This window comes from Chrysoperla carnea, chromosome 4 (genome assembly GCF_905475395.1).
Source record: "Chrysoperla carnea chromosome 4, inChrCarn1.1, whole genome shotgun sequence".
Taxonomy (NCBI): domain Eukaryota; kingdom Metazoa; phylum Arthropoda; class Insecta; order Neuroptera; family Chrysopidae; genus Chrysoperla; species Chrysoperla carnea.
In genome coordinates, this window is record NC_058340.1 from 53,569,216 (window position 1) to 53,594,628 (window position 25,413).

Genomic DNA, 25,413 nt, shown 5'->3' on the forward strand with positions numbered 1-25,413 from the left:
GAAAAACATTTTTATATAAAAAAACAACTCACGTTAACAATATTTAATCTGGCTTCTAATACCGCATCAAATGTTGAATCATCAAATATTTGCATTTCGTTTACCCAATAATTACGTAATTTTTCTGGATTTTTAAATAATTCATTAATTCCAATACCATGTACTGTAAATAAATATAAAATAAATATTAATTTAACTATTCAAAAAATAAATATTTATTTAGTTTTATAAGGTTGTTAAGGTAGTACTATCGGTAATAGAATTTGCATTCAGAATTTAATGAAACTTGGCATAGTTGTCCATTATTATATCCTAATTAACTAGTTAAATTTTAGGGGCCTTCAGAGAACTGAAAAAAATATATTTTAAAGATATATTTTAACATTGATCCTTATGGGAAATCACAGATTTTATTTTATTTCACAAAACTGGACGTTCAGATTTTCAGTTCTCTGAAGGTCCCTAAAAATGTAACTGGTTAATTATGATATAATAATGGACAACTATGCCAAGTTTCATTAAATTCTGAATGCAAAGTCTATTACCGATAGTACTACCTTAAGAAAGCATTTGTTCTTTCGTTGCGTGCAGTGATTTTTAATTCCCTTTCTTTTAACTCGCAGTGTCTGCGTGTCTGCTCGCCTGCCGAAAAAACTTTTGGATCGAAAATTTGTATTTAAACAACGAAAAGGAGTAAAACTTGGTTCTTATGGATTAGCTTTTTAATAATTTGGTTCTCAATTTTATTCTTCTATAGCTATTGGGATAATCACTAAGGATGTCAAGCAGCCATAATCCTGCATCTTCGAAAAACAGCGGTGTTCTATGGAATGACTAGACCATTAAAAGAGAGAGTTATTTTTAATTAGACAGTTTGTTCATAAATTTGACCATTATTGTTGTAAATTACGTTGGTTAGTTAATATTCATTTTTTTATCTAATGCCCGTCAAACCCAGCTTATGTCTGTTACCATAGTTCTATTTTAAGGCTTCGGTTGTCGCATTGCAAAATTATTTTCCAAATAAACAAATATTTATCTTCTTAACAACCTTAAATAAAGCCTAAGTACATAGATACTTACCAAGTAATTTTTGTATATCTGGATAACTTAATATATCAGCCATTACGGTGATTAAATCAACACCCTTTGGTAAACTTTTTGATATCCTAATAAATGTTTCATCTTGTAATAATGGTTGCATTTCTGATACAATTGCTGCCATTCTAAAAAATAAATAAAATTGTGTTTTAGATTATTCCTATTAAAAATACAGACCAGTCAGTAGCCTTGCTAAGTAACAATGGACTTGATTCGTTAGGCTATTGACTTAAATACAACTTAAAAATATTAGCATTTAATCGACAGAAAATAACAGCTTTAGAAATTTTTGAAGACAAATACCCCGGTAAATTTTCGAGATCATTTGAAGATTAAGTGAAGATTAATCAAATGCCGCCTGTTTTTAAAATTTCAGGTCAAACATGGACAGAGCCGAATTTTCATTCGATTAAATTCAATAATGACATATTTTTCCGGAAGCTAACGATTTTCGAAAAAATGTTAGTTTTTTTATGAGTTTCAACTTTCTAATTAAAAGTGTCCCGTAGAACTAGGTTCAAATTGATGTCAGAACGCGACGTCCTCCATCAAACTCTGCAACTTTTGTTAAAGTGATTTTTCAATTGGTACGCTATAACCGAGTTATTGCAGACATATCGAAAAATTAAAGTACACCAAAAAATGATTATGTATTGGACGATTAAATTAGCTACTGATGATGATTGCGAAGAAAATATCGAAATTCTTTAATATTCAATTTTAATTATTTCCATTTTATTCATTAATTTGTCTTGGTTTTTACAAATTTGCTATTTTTATGTCAAAAATTTTTCAAATTTTGAAACACTGCGTCTTTGTCCTAGAGGTAGGTGAAACAGCTTGATTAATTCGCCACTAAGTTTACTTACTGTGAATCTTCAAGTGCCGGATACTCTTCATACTGTTTTTCATCCAAACACTCATTACCAATTGAGCATATAAAACTTTGCGCAAATGGAATTAATCCAACACTTGGCATTGCTCTTGGTCTAAATTGACCTTAATTAATTAAATAAAAAAATTACAATTAGTTATTTTTATGTTACATTTTTTTTTATTGTTTAATTTTATGTAATACAGAATATATATGGTTTTTATGTTCTATTCTCCATGGTTTTAAAGTGGGTTAATAAACAATTTATAATATTAAGGACTACAAGAAAAATGAGTGTATGGAAATATTTGAGATTTACGTTTCAATTTTTGAGTGAATTCTGTTGGTACTTTGGAAAATTAGACGAAAATTATGAGTAAAATTTGTCGATATATATCATAGTTTTTGAATTAATAATGCCTAAAGATTTTGAGGAAATCACTTATAAAAGAAAAAACACACAAGTGTCGCTTCCTATAATTTTCTTTATAGGAAAATATTTGTCCTGATTTTAACTAATGAATATTAGTTTTCCAAATTAATCTTAAGAAAATTATCCTTAAATCGAATAAAATGTAGAAATAGAACGTTGAAGGTAAATTTCTCTCAAAAAACTTACTGAATGACGTGACAGATTACGAACTTACTGAATGACGTGAATGACGACAGACAGATTCTAGTAAACTTTATGTTCTATAAAATTTCTATATTATAAAAACTTCTTAATATTTAGTCGAGATATTCTTAAAATTAACGAAGCCTTAACTGGTCAGATTGAAAAACACCCGAGAACCTTTCGTTTTAGAAAACTATCCATTATTCATCATTTTTCTGCTGATAATCTTATAATTTTTGATTGGTGATCAAATTTGTATCGCAAATAATAAAAAAAATTATGCAAAACTAACGATAGATTATTATACCCTGTTATACATATATCAAAGTATACTTATTTTAATCCCAAGTTTGTAACGTTTAGAAATATTGATGATACAAACGAGATTTTGGTCTAAATGTAAAAGCACCTAATTAGTCTATTTCTGTTTGTCCGTCCGTCCGTCTACATGATAACTAAAAAAACGAAAGGAGATATCGGATGCATTTTTTATAGCGTGCTCGGGACCTAAAAAGTTGAGTTCGTAAATGAGCAACTATAGGTGGGCAATTAGATATTGAACCTGTAGGACCCATCTTGCAAACCGTTAGAGATAGAACAAAAATTTAAACGTAAAAAATGGTCTTTATAAAAAAAATAAACAACTTTTAACTGAAATATTTTTTCGTAAATATCATTATTTTCCCGTGGGGGAACAAATTTGGGTATCCATTTCCTCCAAAACTATTAGAGATAGAGAGTTAAAAATTTGCTGGTAGTTTCAACTAGTGAGTCTTGTAAAAGATTTTTGAAACGCTAAAGAGAAAAAATTCTAGCAAATTCGTCAAAAATTTTCAAAACTGGAACAAATGGAGGTCAGAAGGCCGCCATAAATGTGTCGGTTTAAAAATAGTACTCTTGTTTAATTTAAAATCTATTAGCCAAGGTAGGTCGAAGAGAAAATCGAATTCAAATATTAAAACTTGATTTTAATTAAGATATCTTTCTCACTTTCACACAAATTTAAGTATAAATAAGTTTATAAATTGTTGAACCTGCGATATTGCCCTTGAATTATTATGTAAGTTAATTGATGTGTTGTTTTCTGTCGACAATGAAATTAACAATGGAATTTATTCAATTAGTAAAAATTATATTTAACTAAAGTCATCTTCTTCCGCGTAAGTCAGTATAATACAACAAAATTTGCGTGACACTGAACGATAAGAAGAATTTCTTGTATTTCAATTATAAACATTAAGCATCCTACATGCATCACAATAAATTAAAATAATTTTTGATTTAGTGACTACACGACCAAAAGGTTCAGGTGATGACGACTAAAAGGGATGTTTGGAAGATAGGTATATCAGAATGCTACAAAACGAATGAAAATTTAGTACGATGTTCTTCAGTTTATGCTAAAACTACCATGGAAATTTTAAAACGATTTACTAAGCTACTTAAAAGGCATTATTATTTAAAATAAATAATAGTTTAAAAAACTAAAAAAAAAGCTTTTTTAATTAGTTAACTCATTTTAAGTTTTATTAAACTATGATAAACCGACTTGAAACAAAAACGGAAGAGGCTATCAATTAGATTTGATGATTCTTTATCTATTTGAAAGCTGGTGCTTCCCGTGTGGTACCATTTCATTTTGGTCCAGTTCTGACAACGGCAGAAATAAGAAAACCATAAAAGTCTTAAATTTGCATTGAGTATGCACGACAAGAGAATGAATAACTCAATATCAAGCCAACCGATCTCGATGATTCTTTTTTTAGTGACAAATTAGTTAGTGTACTTAAAATAACAATAATTTTAACTACATTACATTATCGTTATTTTTTTTACTTTTTAGTGCATATTAATTTATTTTGGAAAAGTTTTTCTTTTGAAGTCGGTTTTCTTTTTGTTAAAAGTTTTTTTTATTTATTTTCTACTTTTTAGTTCACAATGCCAATGTGTCTGTTCCATTTAAGTGGCGGATCTTTTTGGAAAAACTTCTCTTCTTGTTTATGTGGTAACATCTTATTGAACAATCCAATCGCTTAAATACGAATTTTTCTCAAATAATTTTTTATTTGTTAAGTAATGGTTCTCGTGATCATATTTCAATTTAGAACACTAAATAATTTTGATGAATTGTTGAAATTATGTTGATGAAGTCCCCTATTTTATACGGGTTTTAAAGTACCTGTGATAAATAATATGGATGATTTTTCCCATGCATTTAAATGAATTACATCCTTAAACAATAAATCACAGAAAAGTAATTTATAAATTGTGTCTTTATAATCTTGCAAGGACATTTTTAAAATGAATGATATCATTTAAATGCATTCAAATGCTTGTGTAAAAATTAATAGAAGAGAGAAAAAAATAATTTATCAATTATGAAAAAAAAAACTACTCATCTAGAGCAGGCATGGGCAAATGTGATTCAGAGAAGTTCCTTGGACTCCTCTCTTAAAATACGAGTAAGACAGTGACAACTTAACCAGCGACAACCTAAAATACGAGTAAGACAGAGAAACAACATTTCTTTTCTACCTATCTCAAGTAGAGAAACTGAGATATATAGAAAATTCATATACCCGTCTCGCTTCCTCCTCTATGAGCAATGCGGTCTTGGATACAGGAACATACAATAAAGTTTATGACACACAATAAAGTTATCACAATGGTGACTTCGACTTAAAATAACTCACCCACTCCTGATTTAGAGCGTACATGGGCAAACGTGACTTAGAGAAGACACTCATACTTTTGTATCTAAAATACGAGTAAGACAGTGCAAACCAAAAATACGAGTAAGATAGAGAGAGACAACATTTTTTTCTACCTATCTCATGACTATAAGAGAAACTGAGATAGGTAGACGAGTCGTATAGCCGTCTCGCTTCCTCCTCTATGATCAATGCGGTCTTGGATAAAGGGACATACAATAAAGTTTATGGCACCCAATAAAGTTATAACAATGGTGGCTTTGAGTAAGCCACCATAAGTTAAGTAAGCATTAAGTATTCATTTAATGCATCTGCCTGATACCTATATTTTGATATATGCATAATTTTTTCCATTAAAGATATGAAATTTTTTACACTTTTTCTAATTTTCTTTATGGAAATTTCTTGCATTCAACGTGTATTTTCGAGTCCTACATTTTACTCTCAGTTTGGTTTCTGTAAGTTTCCATCCTGACTATGCCGGATTCTACTAAAGAGCCTTGGTTTGCTTTAGGCCAGGACTGAAACAAATTGTTGTGTGTGTTTTTCTTATAAATCCTTTGATCAAAAATATGTCTTCTCCGTTTCACTTTTCTTTTATTTGTCTACTTTTCCTTCGTAAATCTACCTAGAATCCTACCTCAAAGTACTGTTACTGTAAACTTTTTTAAAATTTTTGTACAACCAAATAATAAAAAGCTAAATTTAAAAAAGAAGCTAAATTTGATAAGTGGGCGAGTATACTATACTTCACCATAAAATTAGAGCATAAATTTGGTACCAATTTTCTGTATTACATGTACTGAATTGAAATTAAATTAAAACTTACATGTTGGCATTGCTTCTGGTGGTAACGATAATCTCACGCCCAATAATATTGAAAAAAATGCTACCGCACAAAAACAACTTAAAAATATCACACCCTGAAAATAAAAGTTATATTTTTGAAATCCTAAACTCAGTAACTTTAATTAGATTTTTAATGTAAGTTTAATAATACAAAATTCATAAAATTTAATTTGATGGTTGATTTTGTCTGTCAAGAAATTTTTGACCTACCAGTTTATATTGTCGAGCGAATATTGATATTGATCAATATATTGAACGTCTGAGAAGTGTATTGAAACAAGAATATTGAATGAATCTATGGATCAATATTGGATCGTGTAATAAGAGGGATATCCAATTTGTAATAGGACTTTATTAGACAGAATATTTATTGAATAGGGCATCCGCTTTAAAAAAGAGCGTAGTAAATTTTTATTGATGGGTTATAAATTTAGATATATTGGCTCAAATTAATGGTATCCAGAATTATCTCGTACACCACGAATTATATTCTCTATGTACACTTAGTGCAACAAAAAATGCACGGATTACATATGGTACTACCGCGCAATTTTTTGTGACTTAGAGATTCCATTAATTGCTGTAATGACACGATAGTAAACTTCAGAACACGGTAAGATGATAAATTATAATATGCAGGTATAATTTATAAAAAATTACAAGTTGATAAATTATAATAAGTAAAATTTATTTCCTTCCATTCTGTTTTTGTCAATTTTCCATGTTATTAAAATTATATAAGATAAATTCCAGGATTTCGCGTGTTTCTTGTCAAAGGTCAATCATTTCTCCTAACCGATCATATAGGCACTCATTTTCAACGCAAAACCTAAATATTTTTATCTTATTTGTATATATTTTCACATAAATGTATCACCCAATTATTACGAAGAGTGGAATAAGCAGAGGTTTCCACTTTCAGGGAAGTCATAGTTTTTGAGAATACATCTCTAGCCAGCTCCGGAACAATTACTTAAAGTTATAAACAATACTACTTCTTCGTAAATTTCCAGTTTAAAAAAATAATAGCACCATCCCAAAATACGACAAATTTTAGCAATACATAAATTCAGTGAATGAAAAGCGTTCGACCTCAGATCGGCTTAAATATGTTATAACTTTGAATTAGTCAAATTGACTAGTTAAACTGGGTTAAAAAATAAAAACAATTTTAGTAGGAATGCAGGTACGCTTACCAAGTCGAAAAACATGAAGAGATTTTGGATATTATCAATAAAACTTCTGCCATTTCTACAAATCATAAGATAAAAATCTGAATCTTTTACAGATAAACTTTAAAAATAATTAAAATTTATAAACAGGTGTAAATTTTATCGATATTGTGTTTCGTAAGTGTAATTTTTCACACTTGAAATGTGTACTTTTAGATAATTCAAGGGGATTCCTGCTAAACATTAAATTAACCTTTTTAATCTCTGTTTAAGTAAGTTTTTAGTCTATCAGTGCGACTATCAAAATAAATTTTAGGAATTTCGTCTTTATTATCTTATAAAGTTACTGAAATAAAGAAGATAGCTTCTTAAACTTTAACTTTTTTATAAGATAAACACTTACCGGTTTCCGTTTTCTTAGTAAATAATCTTTCCATAATGTTATCCGCAGCTGCTGCGTATACGACATGATTTTATTCTGGAAAAAAGATAAATAATAAAAATTACAAATTTCATTCATAAAATTTTTTGCCATTTAAATAAATAATCGTAAAACTTTTCGAAATTAATTAAGTAAATTGAATAAAAACCTTAGTCTTAATTTAATTTTTAAGGCCATAAATAAATAAAAAAATAATGTTATAACAAAATTAAAATATTATTAAATATTTAAAAAAAATTATTTATATAAATCTTTTTTTATACCATTTTACTTAGATTCAAGGTTCAATAATACTTTGGGTAATATTTAATATATTTATAATAATAATAATAAAATTGTTAATGTAATTAAAAAACGTAAACAGTTTTTACAAAAAAAATTATTAACATGAGAATTAACAATTTTTAAAATAAATATTTTTAATTATAAAATATTTTTTTTCAACAATAAAGAAAAAAAGGTCAAGCATTAATTGTTTTTAGAAATTATTGCATAATTTTTACATTAAAAAAAAAAGTTTTCAAAGTGCATCATCCACATCATACCTATATTTAATTTTATAAGTGAATGAATAAAAAACTTTTAACAAAAAAAAAACCGACTTCAAAATAAAAACTATTCCAAAACAAATTAAAATATGCACTAAAAAGTAAAAAATAAAAATAATATAATGTAGTTACAATTATTGTTATTTTTGAAGTCGGTGTCAGCCAAGGAAACAACTCTGACAGAACAGTTTGCTACATTAGCCGACTCCAAAAATAACAATAATGGTAACTACATTATATTATTTTTATTTTTTAATTTTTAGTGCACATTAATTTTTTTTTGGAATAGTTTTTATTTTGAAGTTTTTTATTTTGTAATTTTTAGTGAATCTGAAGTACACTAACTAATTTGTCACTAAAAAAAAAAATCATCGAAATCTGTTGGCGTGATATTGAGTTATTCTACATGGTTTTATCATGAATGCCATTGTCAGAACTGAACCAAATTGAAAGAAAAACAATCATCAAAATCGGTTCATTCAGTCAAAAGTTCTGAGGTAACAAACATTAAAAAAAAATACAGTCGAATCGAGAACCTCCTCCTTTTTTGAAAATGAAGTCGGTTAATAATATAATGTATTTACTATATACAGTGATGGGGAAAAGTTCGGCAACCCTCAAATTACTTTCAAATGACACAAGATTGAGCTGAAATTTTCATGAGTTCAAGAGGACTATAATACGAATACTTTAACGATAATAGAGAGTAAAAGCTTGAGGCGCTTGATATCAAGAATGAATCGAAAAATATTTGGGCATGTGGAGTAGATGAGGAGTCCCGATTCATTTTTGATATTTTAAATTTAGTATCTCAAGCTTTTACACATACTCATGTATGATTGACTCGTAGATAAAATTACTTTCTACTTTTTAGTTCAATAAAAGCTTGTCCCTTAAAGAGTATTTTTTATTAATTTTTTTTTCAATATTTGATTTTATAAGTATCAAAAGTATTTACAATGTAGGCCATGTCGATCATGAATAAAAATTTGTAAAAATTGAAATTTTTTCGTTTTCTTTATTTATCGAAAATCATACTAATATTATGATTACGTCTAGATAAAACATTGCATGAAAACGGTAACATTAATTTTCAACGAGTTTTGTTTATCTTATTTTAATTTTAATGATTGTTTTAAAATATATTAATTTAATTGTAATAAAAATTTCGGATAAATCAACTTAAATGATTTCAAAATATAAGCTTATTGATGAAATAATATGCATGAGATATAAGTATTTTTAAATATGTAAATATTAAGTTATCGAACTATTTGAAGGATATTGTTGAATAAATTTTCATTTATTAAATTATAATTTTAATCAAATATTAATTTTTTAAATTACACACTCCTCATAACGGCAAAGAAAAATTATGTACTTATATTATAAACATTTATAGCGTGTCCTAGTTCATAGAGAAGATCATTGCCCTTAAAAAGGATTAAAATTGTATACGTATTTTAAAAGAAAAATAATATGTCATTTGAACTATAATATTATTTTTCTTTCATGTATAGCAAATAATAATTAAACTGATACAATTTTCCGTTTTATAATTATTATTTTCAGATCACGCAAATTGAATAAACTAGACTAAAGGACTAGTATACTTGTCTTTTCGTGGGAAGTAAAATCGGCATGATTAGTTCAAATCCAACTCGAAGATATATAATTTTATTTTATAAACCTATTAACAGGTATAAATCTTTTATTTTTTTTACCTGTTCATGTAGTTGTGACAATCACATCACTATTTTGTTATAATATTTATTAGTGGTAGAGAACTAATCAAAAACAGATTGTTTAAAATTATATTGCATTTCAAAACAACAATTTATTTGAAATTTGTTTGACAATATATTACTTTCATACAAGCAACTCATGCGTTTGTGTCAACTTCACCACTCAAACCCGTACAGTAGTTGTATCACATTCGTGGCATCATTCTCGCGATGAGGTTAAGACAACCTCATATCGGTTGATATTAAGAACTTTTTTTCAGTGTATATAATGTAAAAGATATCTATTAACCATAACAATATTAACGATCCGATACGATGCAGTCAGTAATGTAATAGTCTGATGCCCTTATTATTAATTTATTTTATTCATGCTAGTGTTAGTAATTTAATAATTGCAAATTATAATTTATTTAAATTAATTCAAATAATTAATGTATATATAATAGATATATAATATGTACTTGTATTAATTGAAATTATATTACCACTGTTTTATGTTAATTATATTAATTGTATTTATTTTTCATTATCCATTGCTATTGTTATTTAATTATATTATGTTGGTTTTACAGTTATTGTTCTATTTTTTGACAATTTATTTTCACTTTTTTATACTCAATAGTCTAAATAATTGAATTTGCATATTTTATTATAAAACTCTTACAAATGTTTCTTAAATACCAGAGTTTTAAGCTTCAGTCTTATTATGAAATCAAACTATTTTGTTCTACATGCTTTAAAAGTTAAAGTTAAAATTTTTTAAAGAATAAAATTTTTTGATATCTGATTTGGTTTTTGAAATTACGTAAGCTAAACAATTAAACAAAATTTTCGATATTTTGAAAATTACTCCAGATATCGAAAATTTTATTCTTACTTTTCGTTTTATATTGTCAAGTTATAACATAATTCACCATCAAAATTGAAATAATATATTTTTTAAATTTGTATCCCACTAGCGCACTCATACATCTTTAATAAGTTGGGTACAACGATTTTTTTTTTGTTTTTTATAATTTATTAAGGTTTTAACTTTAATTTAAACAGAAATTTGAGCATTAAATGTAGCTTGAGTGTTGAATTTTTAGAAATCGTGTTTTTCTGGAAGTTTGGAGAAACATCCGAATAGCTTTTGTAATGTTTGCAAGTGCAATTTTTCAATTTTTCTTTCAAACTTCTTGGGATTTGTTTCTACGTATGGTGTTGTCAATAACATATTTTACTATAAACGGCAGGTAGGAAAAATTGTCAAAATACTAAAATCGACAAACTCGATTTCCATAAATTCGACACTTAGGTAAGCTACGATTAAAGTTAATTTTTTTTTTTTGTACTAAATTTAACTTTATCAATCCTCCAAACGTCCGACAAATCATAAAAGTTTCATTTCATTATGGACTCAGCGAGTATTAAGAAACCAATATCACTCAAAATCTGATAATCAGAACTGGCTTGTGTATAAGATATAATATTTTTACGAAAAATAGTTTCGGAAGTGGATCTTTTAAACTTCGACAGTTCGATATATTTCTTTATTAATATTATTGGTTTAAACCTCTATAAAGTTAGCATTAAATAGGTTCTAATGTTCCTTTAAAATGCTCGAATTTTAAGAAGGGTTTAAATATCTTTTCTCAAACAATAAGTTCTTTTATATTTTACTAGCTCGACCCGTGAGGAATCACGCAGTGCCTTACCCGTAGTTAAAACAGGCTAGAAATAAGATATAAGATATAGAAATAATATATAAGTGATAAATACCAACAGTAATTTACTTTCTTTTTATTTATAGGCAATTATATTACATATATGATATACAAATTACATACTGAACAAAATGAAATCATAATATTATTTCTCTAGTCTGTTGTTTCCTAAGCAATACATTTTTAGACCGTGTGTCTATTTATGTCATTAGCCAGCACGATAAGCTTTAAAATGAGGGGTAAATCATGGACATTGATAAAGAAATAAGAGAAATCTCGCTTTGTGGCAGAAAAGCACTCTAGAGAAATAATATATAAGATTAATAACTAAAAAATTTTAATAAAAAACCTAAAACGCAAGACAAATGCATTATGAAATAACGATAAATCTTTATTATAAATACCTAACTTGTTTTGATGGAACTTTTTGCACACAATAAAAAAAATATTTTTATAAATGAACCTTGAAAATAAAAATTGAAATTTAATATAGGTATAAAAATATACCTAAAGAATAAACTAGCAATTCATTCCTCTATGTACGCACAGTAATGTAGTGGCTATGTTTTCCGTTCAAAATTCGATGATGAGTTTCCAAATCAAAAATATCATTTTTAGCCATTGTATTAAGGTATGTGGATTAATATAAGAAGACCATTCAACTCGCTTTTTTCTTTTTTAATTAATTTTTGAAGTGAAAACTTCGTTTGCCACGTTAAGCACTTTTTGGGTGAACAAAAATTATGGGACTCGCGTCATCGTGTGTTTGTAATTGAACTCCCCCTAAACGAATGGGCCGTGTTTGGTGAAATTTTTTGTATGTGTTAAAGTGGATGCGAGGATGGTTTAGATTTACAATGCGGACCTCTACAAAATGTTTTTCAGGGTCCCGCACCAAAGAATTAAAAATAAATAGCAAATAAACGTATTTATTTGTGAGCAGCAATTGTGAATAGTATTAACGTATCATTTATTGTTATTCAGGTATTGTGAAAAGGTATTTATTAGAGAAATATTTATTAGCTCCACTTCCGAAGATTCCAGCCAAGCCGAAGGCCAGTTATTCCAAAGCTTGAAGTTTTTACTTTCGACAATACTCTCCATGACTGACTTCTTGGATCTTTTTTCTTCATAATTTATATTTTGAGGTATTCTGAGTAACTGTGATCTTTGCCCCTCTTGTCCATTAGCTGGCGACGATCTTGATAATACAGGTATTTTAAAAAAAGCATTTGGAGCATTTTAATTGATATTTTGCTAAATTAAGCATCTAGAATCATCTTTAAATGTAGCTCACTGGGTATGTTTCTTTAACTTTGATATATGTCAAAATTTGAGAAAACCTCGTGAAGGGGCTTCCTTTCCATAGTAACTCATAATGGATATGTCTTTTTGATACTAAGGCAAACTTATGTATAGATGTCGCATGAGTGTTGCATGTCAGTTTTTATTAACTACTATTATATTTATTATTATAATTATTATTAATGTTGATATTGGTAACTCACAAGTATTCTTGCAATAAATATATAATTGATTACATATATAAAAATTTATTGAATGTTCTCAGTCCTTTGTATAATGTTTTCTTAATATTAGTTATTATAAGAGCTATAAAATGTTATACCATATTATCTATAATATTCTCTGTATTACAGCATGATGTATTTTATAGATTAATAAACTAGTTGGATTGACAAAAAAATTACTTAAAAAAAGTTGAGATTGAAGAGTATCATTAATTTTTCAACAGGTTTTAGTTTTTAAAATAATAATAAAATCGAATATGTTTACATAACAAAAAAATGGATTAATGTTAAATATTTAAGATAGTTTATGCAAATTATTCAATAAATATTATTTGAATAAGTATTGCAGAATAATAATTTGATGAATATCGATATCGCTCTACCGTAACGGAAAATCTTTTTTATTTTCTTCAATTTAATCTTAATCCTAAATTTTAGAATAAGTAAATATAAATAATTTATTTATTTGCATAAATGCATATTATATATTAAAGTGGAAAATTAAAAGAAGTTTTGTTTTGAAAATAAGGAAAATTTCGTTACCACATACAAGGTAATTCCTCCACCACTATTTTTTTACGGAAATAAACTGGATAATTACAAAATATCAATAATTCTAACGAAAATTAATTTGAACAATTTTGATGAATCTTTTTAAAAAATATAACTTGTCCTTATTTATGTTCCAGAACATTTTAACCATGGGAGAATCAAGGCTCTTGGTTAAAGAGGGTATGTTAATAATTAAAACTGAAATTCGATGCAAATCTTTTTTATGAATGCGATCGTTATATTTTCCTTTTGATACCAATATAAATAAGCGGTCTTTTCTACCCATCCCGAGAAACATAAAGTATATAAAGACAAAATACAAAAGAGCTTTTCTTCTCCTATCTCGTAATACAGAAGCCACTTTACTAATGATAGTTCTAGGTAGCTGTTGATGTTTCAGTGTCACTGATGGCACTAAGGCGACGCAGAATATTGGGAAGTGTGTATATGAATGCTTTATTTTTTATCTACTGGTGCCTTTTGTTATCCAATTCAATCACTAGAACTATGAGATTTGTTTTCAAATTTAAGGGATTTCATTACATCCTACATATATGATGTTATGATACCCTGTATAATACAGTCAAACCTGGATAAGCGAGAGTTCAAGAGAGCACAATCTCATTCTCGCTTAAGAGTTTTCTCACTAATCCGAGTTTCTCGCTAATGCAGGTATATGGGTAGCGTTTCTCTCTTATAGAGGTACGCAGCAATAAAAAGTCACAGCAAGTACGAATGTAGTAAATATTCCTCCGAAATAATATAAATACATAAAGCTCGACTGTCGCTTATAGAGGTATAGATAAGTAGCAGTCTCATATACGGAGATCCATGAGGGAAAAACGACTCTCTCTGATAGAGGTCTGTTTCTCGCTAATAGAGGTTTTGGGAGCTAAAAATGACGGGTCCTGGCCCTATTACTCTCACTTATAGAGTTTTTTCACTTATCCAGTTCTCAGTTATCCAGGTTTGACTGTATATATTATCAATTTAATTGATTAATTTTCAAATGAATATAATTAGATTTAGATTTGTACTTAATAATAGAATATGTTACCTATAATTTTGTATTGTATATAAAATTATTTTAAATTTATTATGTTTTTTTATCTGAATATAATAAAAATCGTGATGAATTTAATTTTTAGTTTGAAATTTCTTGGTTGAATTGTTGATTATAATAATTTAAAATATTCAACATTGTACTTATGTAATGTATGTAGGTATTCCATCTTTATATTATTTATTAAGTAATTGTAAATATTCGTTTATTTTATACTTACTTATAGTATACAAAATAAAAAACTCTTTAAAGATTAAAACTGAACATGAAAATTTTTTTAAAAAAATTAGTAGGTAATAAGGATGTATATGTATACGAACACCAGGCAATTTTAAATAAAAAGCTTTTTTATACCATATGTATATGGAATATACATAGTACTAGCGGCCCCGACGGACGTTGTCCCGTAAAAACGTAACTCCAATTCATGAATACCTATACTACGTTTAGCCTGTCCGCTAAACCCATCCCGCTAAACCCCAATTTAACTCCTATTTATTGGAGTGGCCTGACCTTCGACCTTTGGCCTGACCTTTGATAGTAGAGCTCGCTGCGCTCGCATATGGCTCTAATAAATGCCTATTGACAATACCTGAATACTATTAAAAATACATAGTACACATAGTATACATAATGTGATATGATTTATATGCGCTCCCACCATTTAATGAAATTTCATTTTTTTGGTACGGAGCCCTCAAAAATAGTTGTAGTGGACCGAATGGTAAATCTAAACCATTCTCCAATCCCCTTGAACTCACACAAAAAATTTCATCGAAATCGGTCCAGCCGTCTAGGAGGAGTTCAGTCACATACAGACACACACAAGAAATATATATATTAAGATATTAAGTTTAGACCCAAGTTTGTAATGCTTAAAAATATTGATACTATGAACAAAATTTTGGTATAGGTGTTCATAAAATCACCTAATTAGTCCATTTCCGGTTGTCTGTCTGTCGTCTGTCTGTCCATGCGGATCTTTTTTTAATCTTCTGAGGAAAAAGGCTAATTAAACCATTATATTTTTTAAATAATACTAATAAAAATTTTTAACTAACTACATAAGACAAATTATAAACATTATCATATTATCATTAAATCCGGACATACAATTATTAATAATTCCAGACAGTTTCGGTAGTGGCTAATTAAAGAATAGTCATCACCGACTGACATTTTCAAAAAGATTTGTTTCCATAATGCACCACAAGTCACAAGTGCACTTGTTGAAAGTGAACTAGTTGGTTTTATATTTGTGGGTAGTACACATTTAAAAAACAAGCTATGAGACATTCAGGCTTCTGTAACTTTCTGATTCTGATATAACGAGAGGTTAAAAAAAAAGCCAAAGCATTATTTATAACGCTAAACTTTTCCATAACTGTTAATATTATTTTGTAATTTACATTAATTTTAATACCATTGATTATTTTATATTAAATTATATTAATAATTAAATTTTTTGTTTACAGTTTAGTGGTTTTGCAATAATTGGATATTAATGGAAATTTATACCTGATTAGTAAAACAAATACTTTAGCAAATAGAGTTGTGAGTTTACAGTAGCTATAGCTTGTAATTTTAAGATTTTTTTTTCTTCATGTTGTAAATCAATGTTTAACTTATAATCTACCTTGAACATTGAAACATATATTTTTTCTTGGAAAATTAATAAAAATAAAAATTTAATTTTTATTAAAAGACTAGAGTGATACCCACCCGCTTCGCTGAGTTTAAAAGTAAAGATTGATAAAAATTGCTCTCTCTTATCCCCTTTCTATAACACTCGAAATATTGGTAAGGATTGTTTTACACGGGTAAAATATATATATGGTTTTCTATTTTTTTAAATGTATAATAGTCGTAATTATTCATTGAGTATATCAGAAAAGATGGCCGTGAAATATTTTACTGACTATTTTTACAGAAATCTGTAATTTATGGTAATGTCAAATGACTAATTTTACAGAAATCTGTAATTTATGATAATGTCAAATTAAATTAATTAAAAATTTGTTTTTTATTAATATACCTTTATAAATTGTATCTCATGTGTTATTCTGAAGTATGAGCTATATTGCTGTACAGTTTGATTAAAAAACATTCGCTTGTTTTAGCGTGAAAGTGTAACAAACAAAGAAAGAAACATGTTTACTTTCGCATTTATAATATATAGAGATAGAGATAACTGAACGCCATAGTAATTGGGATAACATTATTTAAACAATGTTCATGTAAACTGACCCTTATGGTCCGGTTCACACCATCAATTTATTAAATGATAAGTGACTTATCAGTGGAATATACAAAATAATCATAGAGATTTCTTTTTTTACTTAAAATATTCTTCTATCTCTTATCAGAGACGAACCTAAGACCCTGATTTTTAGATGACCCTGAAGGTCAAAGTTAAAAAGGTACCTAATAGATGTCTCTTTTTGATCCCAACATTTTCTAAACTTTCGTTATGTTACATGATTTTTGAACTTATCAATAGAGAAGTTTTTTAAATTGATTTTTCATGTAATTTTACAATTGAAAATGGTTTTTCTAAACTGCAAATTCAAATGCCAGTGACGTCAACACATCGATTTAGAAACGCCACCGCAGGGAGAAATGATAAAATAACATGTCAAATGATAAATGGTTTGTCTAATTATAATTTAATTATAATTTATAAATGTAATTTTCCATAGATACAAACTAAAAAATGTAAATTAAGCGTGATTCCGATTATCTTACAGCCTACACGGGTGTAAATACGTCACTACAATTTTTTTTTTTTCACAAATATAACTCTTTTTTTATTAATTATTAATAACAAAATGGAATTATTAATTTAAAAAAAATTACTTACTTTAGATGAATTATTCTTTCATTTATATATCAAGTGGTAAAAATTAATGCAACTTCTCTATTAAAATGGTTCACCCCTGTGTAATAAATCATTAGGCACAATTTTTCTCTAATTTAATTAAATAAATCATGAATTTGCTATTTATTAAGTAAAACAAAGAAATATTTTAATAACTGAATTTATGCAGAATAATAAAATATGATTAATTGTTTAAAATTGTTAATTAGAAAATTCCATTGTGACCGATACGTAATTATTTATTGTTTTTAATTAAATTGTATTTTTTTTTACATTAATTAAAAAGTTTATCGTGTATCAGAAATGTTTTTCTTTTTACAATTCAATGGTTAAACAGTTAAAACTTTTAAAATCTTTTGAACTATTATGAAAGAAATGGAATTGAAACTATTCAGTCAAAATTTTGATATTTTCTGTAGGCGAAATATAAAAAGGTACATTTAACCGATAGGAAAGTGTTAATCAGAAGAGTGAATTTAGCCCCGAGGAATTCCAAGTTTCTATTTTAATAAATGAATGTTAAGACTATTATAAATAACAAGTGTTAATTTTATTTAACAAGAAAATTTAAAAAAACCATGAAAAATTTTTCGTTTACGGAAAACTAAACTCGCACTTGAAACGTATGTAAGACCACTCTCCATTAAATAACCTTTTTCCTTAGACCTTTCTCTAAACTGAACCGATTTTGAGTATCATCGCTTATTTTTTAGTTGTTCCGGATTCGGAATCCTAAACTCGCACTTGAAACATAGCTAAGAACACTCGCCATTAAATTACCTTTCAAATGAAAACAAAAAATCGAAATAGGTTCATCCGTTTAGGCGCTACGATGCCACAGACAGACAGACACGCATACCCCTTTTTGGGTTCTGGAGTCAAAAATCATACCATCCCATGAATCATACAGTCCTGTCAAAATATAGCCAAAACTAAAGACGTCCTGAAAATTAGGTCTGAAGTAAAAAATATGTAATATACACTCCAAAAAATGGTCAATGGTCTCCCGTAGTCAAGTATGTCCTACATACGGGGTCATATGGACATCCACTTGATTATGACTGAATATGAATTTAAATTTTATAATAATAATATGTTTTGTTAATTATTAGTTTTATTAATTAGCGTAATCTGGAGCAACACTTTTATCTCTCTAGATGTATAATTTGAGTCATTGAGTACTCCATATCAATTTTCCATTAAAAATCGGTCAAACTTCCAAAAAGGGAAAATTTCGGCGAAAAATGTTAAATCATCTAATTTCTTGTGTTTTTATGGTAAGGTTAAGTAGAGAGATACTACACAATACTATAAATACTGTTTCAGACATTTTTTTAGCACCAATTCGTGGCAAAAATCATTGATGACCTTTATTCAAAAAAAAAAAAAAAAAAAAGAGTAAAATGATTGATCAATAATATAAAATTATATTTATTTTGATTGAGAGATTGAGAGAATATAATACAAAAACATTAAAAATTTAAACCTGTTTTAAAATAGAATTCCGTATCAAAATATAAAAATCAGAAACAAGGAATTTAAAAATATTAACTTATTATTATGACCTAGTAGTTTCTGTTAAATAAACACGTTGACCTAGAGCAAAATTTTCAAAAAAAAAAATTTAGACTAGACTATAAATATACAAGTGTCAAATTTGATTTTATAAATGCCACTTTAAATATGAAAGTTTTATTACTTAAGATATATTGTATATTAGAAATAAATTGTATCAGTTTTTCACTACATTTTAAAGAATGATATATTTTTATACCCTGTATTTTTGTACCCTGTAATATATATCAAGGTACACTAAGTTTAGTCCCAAGTTTGTAACGCTTTTAAAATATTAATGCTGCTAACAAAATTTTGGCATAGGTGTTCATGAAATCACCTAAAGAGTTTATTTTCGGTTGTCTGTCTTTCCGTCTGTGAACAGGATAGCTCAAAAACGAAAAGAGATTGTAAATAAGTTCAGGACCAGAAAGAAATTGATATATTCAACAAGCCATACGATTGCCTGTCTAGATCTACATCGTGTCATTGGGTTAACTAACATTTTATAGGCATAAACGAAGCTACAACATTTAATACTAATAATACCACCTTAACTAAAATGATTATTTATTTATTACGGTTGAGGCTTTTTTATTGTACCCCAAATTCATCAAATTTTTACAATTGAAACAACCATATTTATTTCACACAAAAGATTAATAGTAATTACAACCTGAATCAAAACAAAGCCAAAAATCATAAAATGACTCTACCTTTAAGGGCACTTCTTCTTATTATGGCTATGTTATATTAGCCGGTTTAGCTATTACACATGCCTAACAACACTTAACAAAAAATACTCGTAATATTTCTTTTTACAGTTAATAACTTGAAGTCTTCTATGATTTAGGTATTTTAATTTTTGTATACTTGCAAACAAAAACTTCAAGTCACCATGTATATTATAAATTTTCGGATTGCGAATTTAAAAAAAAAATAATAATAACAACAATAGTAGTGCTCTCATTTCGAAATATTGGTTACTTCTTTTTTATATCGATTAACGAAAAAAGTGAAATTTTAATACTTGGTTTATTTTCGACTCTGATATCGGCGAAAATACTCATTTTATGTATGGGTAAAATTATAGGAAAAGATGTTATAGCACTTTTAATTAGCATTAATATAAACAAAGAACGATATATATATTTTCTACTTTAAAAACTTAAACTTTAAAATAAGCATAATTTAGGAGAAAAAGGGCAAAAATTTCGATGTTTTTCGAATTCTGCGAAGTTAGCACAGATCTTTCGAACCCATAAACTTGGATATATGCTATTGGTAGTGGTCCTAAGAACAAATTAAAAAATCTGAACTAGTCGCTTTCTTGCGATTTTACCGATTTCTAGTGTAAGATATGACCGGCCTATTATAAGAAAAAATAAATAAATAGAAATTCGACCGACTCGAAATGACTCGACCGAATGTTATAAAATTCTTTTTGGATCATATTGACTTTAATACCCTTCGATCGACACCTCAATGAAGTCGATATTATTTGTTCGCGCGATATCGATCAGATAAAAATTAAAAAAAACTCGATCGTCTCGAAACGACTCGACCGAATGTTATGAAATTCTTTTCGGGTCATATGAACGTAAATGACCTCAAACGTACGTACACACACACACACATATTTCTGCTCCAAATTGGTGATAATGGCTTGTCCTGACAATGAAACGTAAAGGAAGTTAACAACTATATTCTGTTAGTTACATTTCTTTTAACTTGGAATTGGCGGAGAAAATTCCTTTGTGTTCGTGCATTTAATAATATCAAACCATGAGACGCAAAAAAAAAATGTTTACATAATTTGCAACTTTGTTTCTAATTAATATAGGTACTTTATTAAGATGCAGCTATTTCCATCTAATTACTATTTTATTAACATGCAAGTTTCCTTCTAATTAATATTTTATTAATTTTCATTTTCCTCAATCTGTTTAAATACGGGGTGGAGCAGAGACATGTGTAATTTTGAATACGTTGTACAAAGAAACCCCATATTTTCATATTACTTCATTATTACTACTAATGAATTAATTTTTCTCAATATTTAATTTTCTTAAATTCATTTTTTATGTAATTTAAGGTGGTAAAAAGTATGTTTTCAAAATCGCATATTTCTCTGCATTCTCAACCTGTATAAAAGTAATCTACTCATACATATTCGAATTAATTAATTAATATACCTAATAATTTTACAAGTTTTTATAAAATTTTCCGCGTAAAATCAAATAATTAACTAAACAGTAATAACAGGTTTTAAAAGTATTTATAAAATTCATATTAATAGATTGCCTGTTAGAAGTAATACAATTTCATAGAAAGAAATTGATATATTCAACAAAATTTGTTCGTACAGTTGCATTCATATAATTTTTTCAATAATAACATATAAACCAAATATATGCATTGTAGTCAAGTAATGAGTTATTTTTGGCTTTACAATACCACGCAACTACAAAAATATATAATATACTAGCGGCCCCGACGGACGTTGTCCCGTAAAAACGTAACTCCAATTCATGAATACCTATACTACGTTTAGCCTGTCCGCTAAACCCATCCCGCTAAACCCCAATTTAACTCCTATTTATTGGAGTGGCCTGACCTTTGATAGTAGAGCTCGCTGCGCTCGCATATGGCTCTAATAAATGCCTATTGACAATACCTGAATACTATTAAAAATACATAGTACACATAGTATACATAATGTGATATGATTTATATGCGCTCCCACCATTTAATGAAATTTCATTTTTTTGGTACGGAGCCCTCAAAAACAGTTGTACTGGACCAAATTGTAAATCTAAACCATTCTCGAATCTCCACGAACACACTAGGAGGAGTTCAATTACATACACACGCACACAAGAAATATATATATTAAGATGGGTGCAAGTGTGGCTTATAAATTTGATAATATAGATATCGCTCTTCAACCATCCATACTCTAACTATAGTCGTCTCTGTTCATCAAATGATGAACTCATAATTAAATTAAAATTTTGTTGTTATATCATTGGCAACCTTATATTTTTATGGTATTATTATAAACTAAAAGATTGTCTAAATATTTTAGATAGTTTTTTTATCATACTCTCTAGATTTTTTGATATAGAGATATCCAATTGAAAAGGCTATTGTATATAATTCATGATTTTTTCAGCCAACTTTGAACGATAAAATAATTATCAAAAGCCCCGATGGCCTAGGAATTTTTTTGTGATTTTTGGAAACTTTAATAATCAAAAAATGTATTTTTAAAGTTTTATTCAAATCCCTAGTATTATTGAATCCTTGCATATCTACTTAATCAACCTCGCCTTTTGGTTGATTCAAAATACACGATTTGTATCGTGCAATTTGTAAATGGCATAGATAGAAAAGAGAAGACATCTACAGCAGGCATGGGCAAATGTGACTCAGAGAAGTCCCGCAGACTTCTGTCACTAAATAATGAGTAAGACAGCGACAACCTAACCACTGTCAGCCAATAATAGGAGTAACACAGAGAGATAACATTTTTTTTCTACCTAGCTCATTACTATTAGAGAAACTGAGATAGGTAGAAAAGTCGTATACCCGTCTCACTTCCTCCTCAATGATCAATGCGGACTTGGATAAAGAGAAACACAATAAAGTTTATGGCATACAATAAAGTTATAAGAATGGTGACTTTGACTTAAACTAACTCGCCCATGCCTGATCTACAGTTTGACATAGAACTGCTACTGTTATTATTAGTACCTAGTTATTTCATGTTGAAGATATTTGTTAATAATATGACATGTTATTCAAGTAAAACATATTTTAATGAAATAATTATGTCAATTACATTTTAACTTTCAATTTTATTTTCACACACACGATATTTATATTTTTATCATAAAGAAATTAAAATAAAATAACAAACAGTAGGTAAAGTATCTTTCATTGTAACAATAACAAGTACTTATTAATATTTACATTATTGTTTACATAAATACAAATATCATTTATATTTTTAAATATCAAATTCATATTTCACGTGGTAAAAACATTGTTTTAAAATGTGTGAAATTTTTCATAATAAAAATAATATTACCTCCCTTTTTATCTCTATATATTATAAATGCGAAAGTGAGCATGTTTGTTTGTTTGTTTGTTTGTTACACTTTCACGCTAAAACTAGCGAATGGTTTTTAATGAAACTATACAGCAATATAGCTCATACTTCAGAATAACACATGAGATATAATTTATAAAGATATATTATATTAAAAAAAAAATGTAAAAATTAATTTAATTAAACATTATCATAAATTACAGATTTCTGTAAAAATAGTCAATATAAAATATTTCACAGCCATCTTTTCTGATATACTCAATGAATAATTACTATTATACATTTAAAAAAATAGAAAATCATACATATATTTTACCTGTGTAAAACAATCCTCACCATTATTTCGAGTGTTATAGAAAGGGGATAAGCGAGAGCAATCTTTATCAATCTTTACTTTTAAACCCAGCGAAGCAGGTGGGTATCACTCTAGTTTATTTTATAAATTAAAAATATTTGAATTATAATTTTAAAAAAAAATATTTTTTATGGAAACCGGTTATTCATCTATATATGATAAAATCAAACGTGTGTTTGCTTGTCTGACTTTCAAAGTAATTCTTACCTTTGTTTCAAGAAAAACGAAGCTTTTTTTGTCGCGGAAATCTAACACTAAAAACAGTCAAAGTTCGAAAAATTTTGAACAGTAAGATGGATTTGAATGCAGTTTTCTGAATTCGATTCGTTAGAGCGTCAGGAAATTTTGTAACCTAAATTGATTTATAAGAAATTTATTTTAGATTGACCGTAAATATACTAAATTCACACACAATTCGGTTAATAGAATCAAGCACCAAGTACCAGAGTTCCCAGGGTACACGATTTACCCTGAGCACCAAGTATCTCGAAAATCAATTCTGTCGCGATATTTGTGTTCAGCGACCCCCAAAACCTTGGAATAACAAGTTTGGAATCATTTTCATCACTATTAACCGAATTGGGAATTTAGTATATTTACGGTCAATTTAAAATGCAATTATAAAATGCATTTTATTTATGCAAATTACATATTTTTAATTTCTTCTAAATCAATTTAGGTTACAAAATTTCCTGACGCTCTAATGAATCCGGAAAACCAGTTTTAATGTTCAAATTTTCGAACTTCAGTACTTCGTTTCTGCGACTGTTTGCAGTTTGCAGAACATTCGATGTTTGTCGTCTCTTTTCCTATTGAGATTGGAAAACGTGCTAGGTATCGTGGGTATTAACATATTTAAAAATAATTTCTTAAAATTTTAAGTTGTTTCTGCTTCTGTAGCGCCTCAACCGCCTTAACAAATTTTTGTGTAGTTTATACAGGTATGCTAGGTATCTAACAAATTTGTTCATTCAGTACTTTCACTTGCTGTTATTTACAAAACTCTAGTGGTCTATCTATATTTGTGTACATAGATAGGAAATTACATAATTTAGTAAAAATTGTATACATGCAACTTGTTTTTGCTAAAAATATTAGATACAAAGGCAGATTGGATTGGATCTTTACAATATTAACTACAAGTGAAACTTATACACTTAAATATTTTTAAAAATAGGTCAATTAATTTAGATCCAACAAGTGAAAACAAACAATTGACTGAGTTAGTTGTGGAAATATCATGTAAGAAGAATGTTGATTACGCAATCGTTTGCTTTTTTTACGTCATGTAAGTAAAGAAAGATAGTCACCCTCTAGGTAGCCACACGGTGACACGACTGTGGGGTCACATACATAACGGAATTCTCATATAATACATACTCTAATGTTCTAATCTAATTTGTGCTCTCACGAGTAAACAGTGATGTTTAGAAAAAAATGATTCAAACAACAGTTGTTTATTCTTTTATAAGAAACCTTTTTTTACAGTAATTTTCATTTTTTTTTCACTCTATCTAATCGATAACTGGTAGTATAATTCAAGAAAAGTTGGTAGAGTGTTACTGCAACTGTTTCGAGGCGACGGGGATATCTTGGGCACTAGG

General features: G+C 27.9%; 1 protein-coding gene across 1 annotated transcript in view; it reads right to left on the reverse strand.

The window, feature by feature from the left end:
• Positions 1-341: 341 nt before the first annotated feature.
• Positions 342-25,413, reverse strand: part of LOC123298783 (phospholipid-transporting ATPase ABCA1-like) — a 67,079-nt gene continuing 42,007 nt past the window's right edge. Inside the window, exons 2-6 of the mRNA XM_044880879.1 lie at positions 7,727-7,801; positions 6,132-6,225; positions 1,971-2,100; positions 1,084-1,226; positions 342-349 (exon numbers count right to left, since the gene is read on the reverse strand). Coding sequence (XP_044736814.1) covers positions 342-349; positions 1,084-1,226; positions 1,971-2,100; positions 6,132-6,225; positions 7,727-7,801 — 450 coding nt within the window. The remainder of the gene's footprint in view (positions 350-1,083; positions 1,227-1,970; positions 2,101-6,131; positions 6,226-7,726; positions 7,802-25,413) is intronic.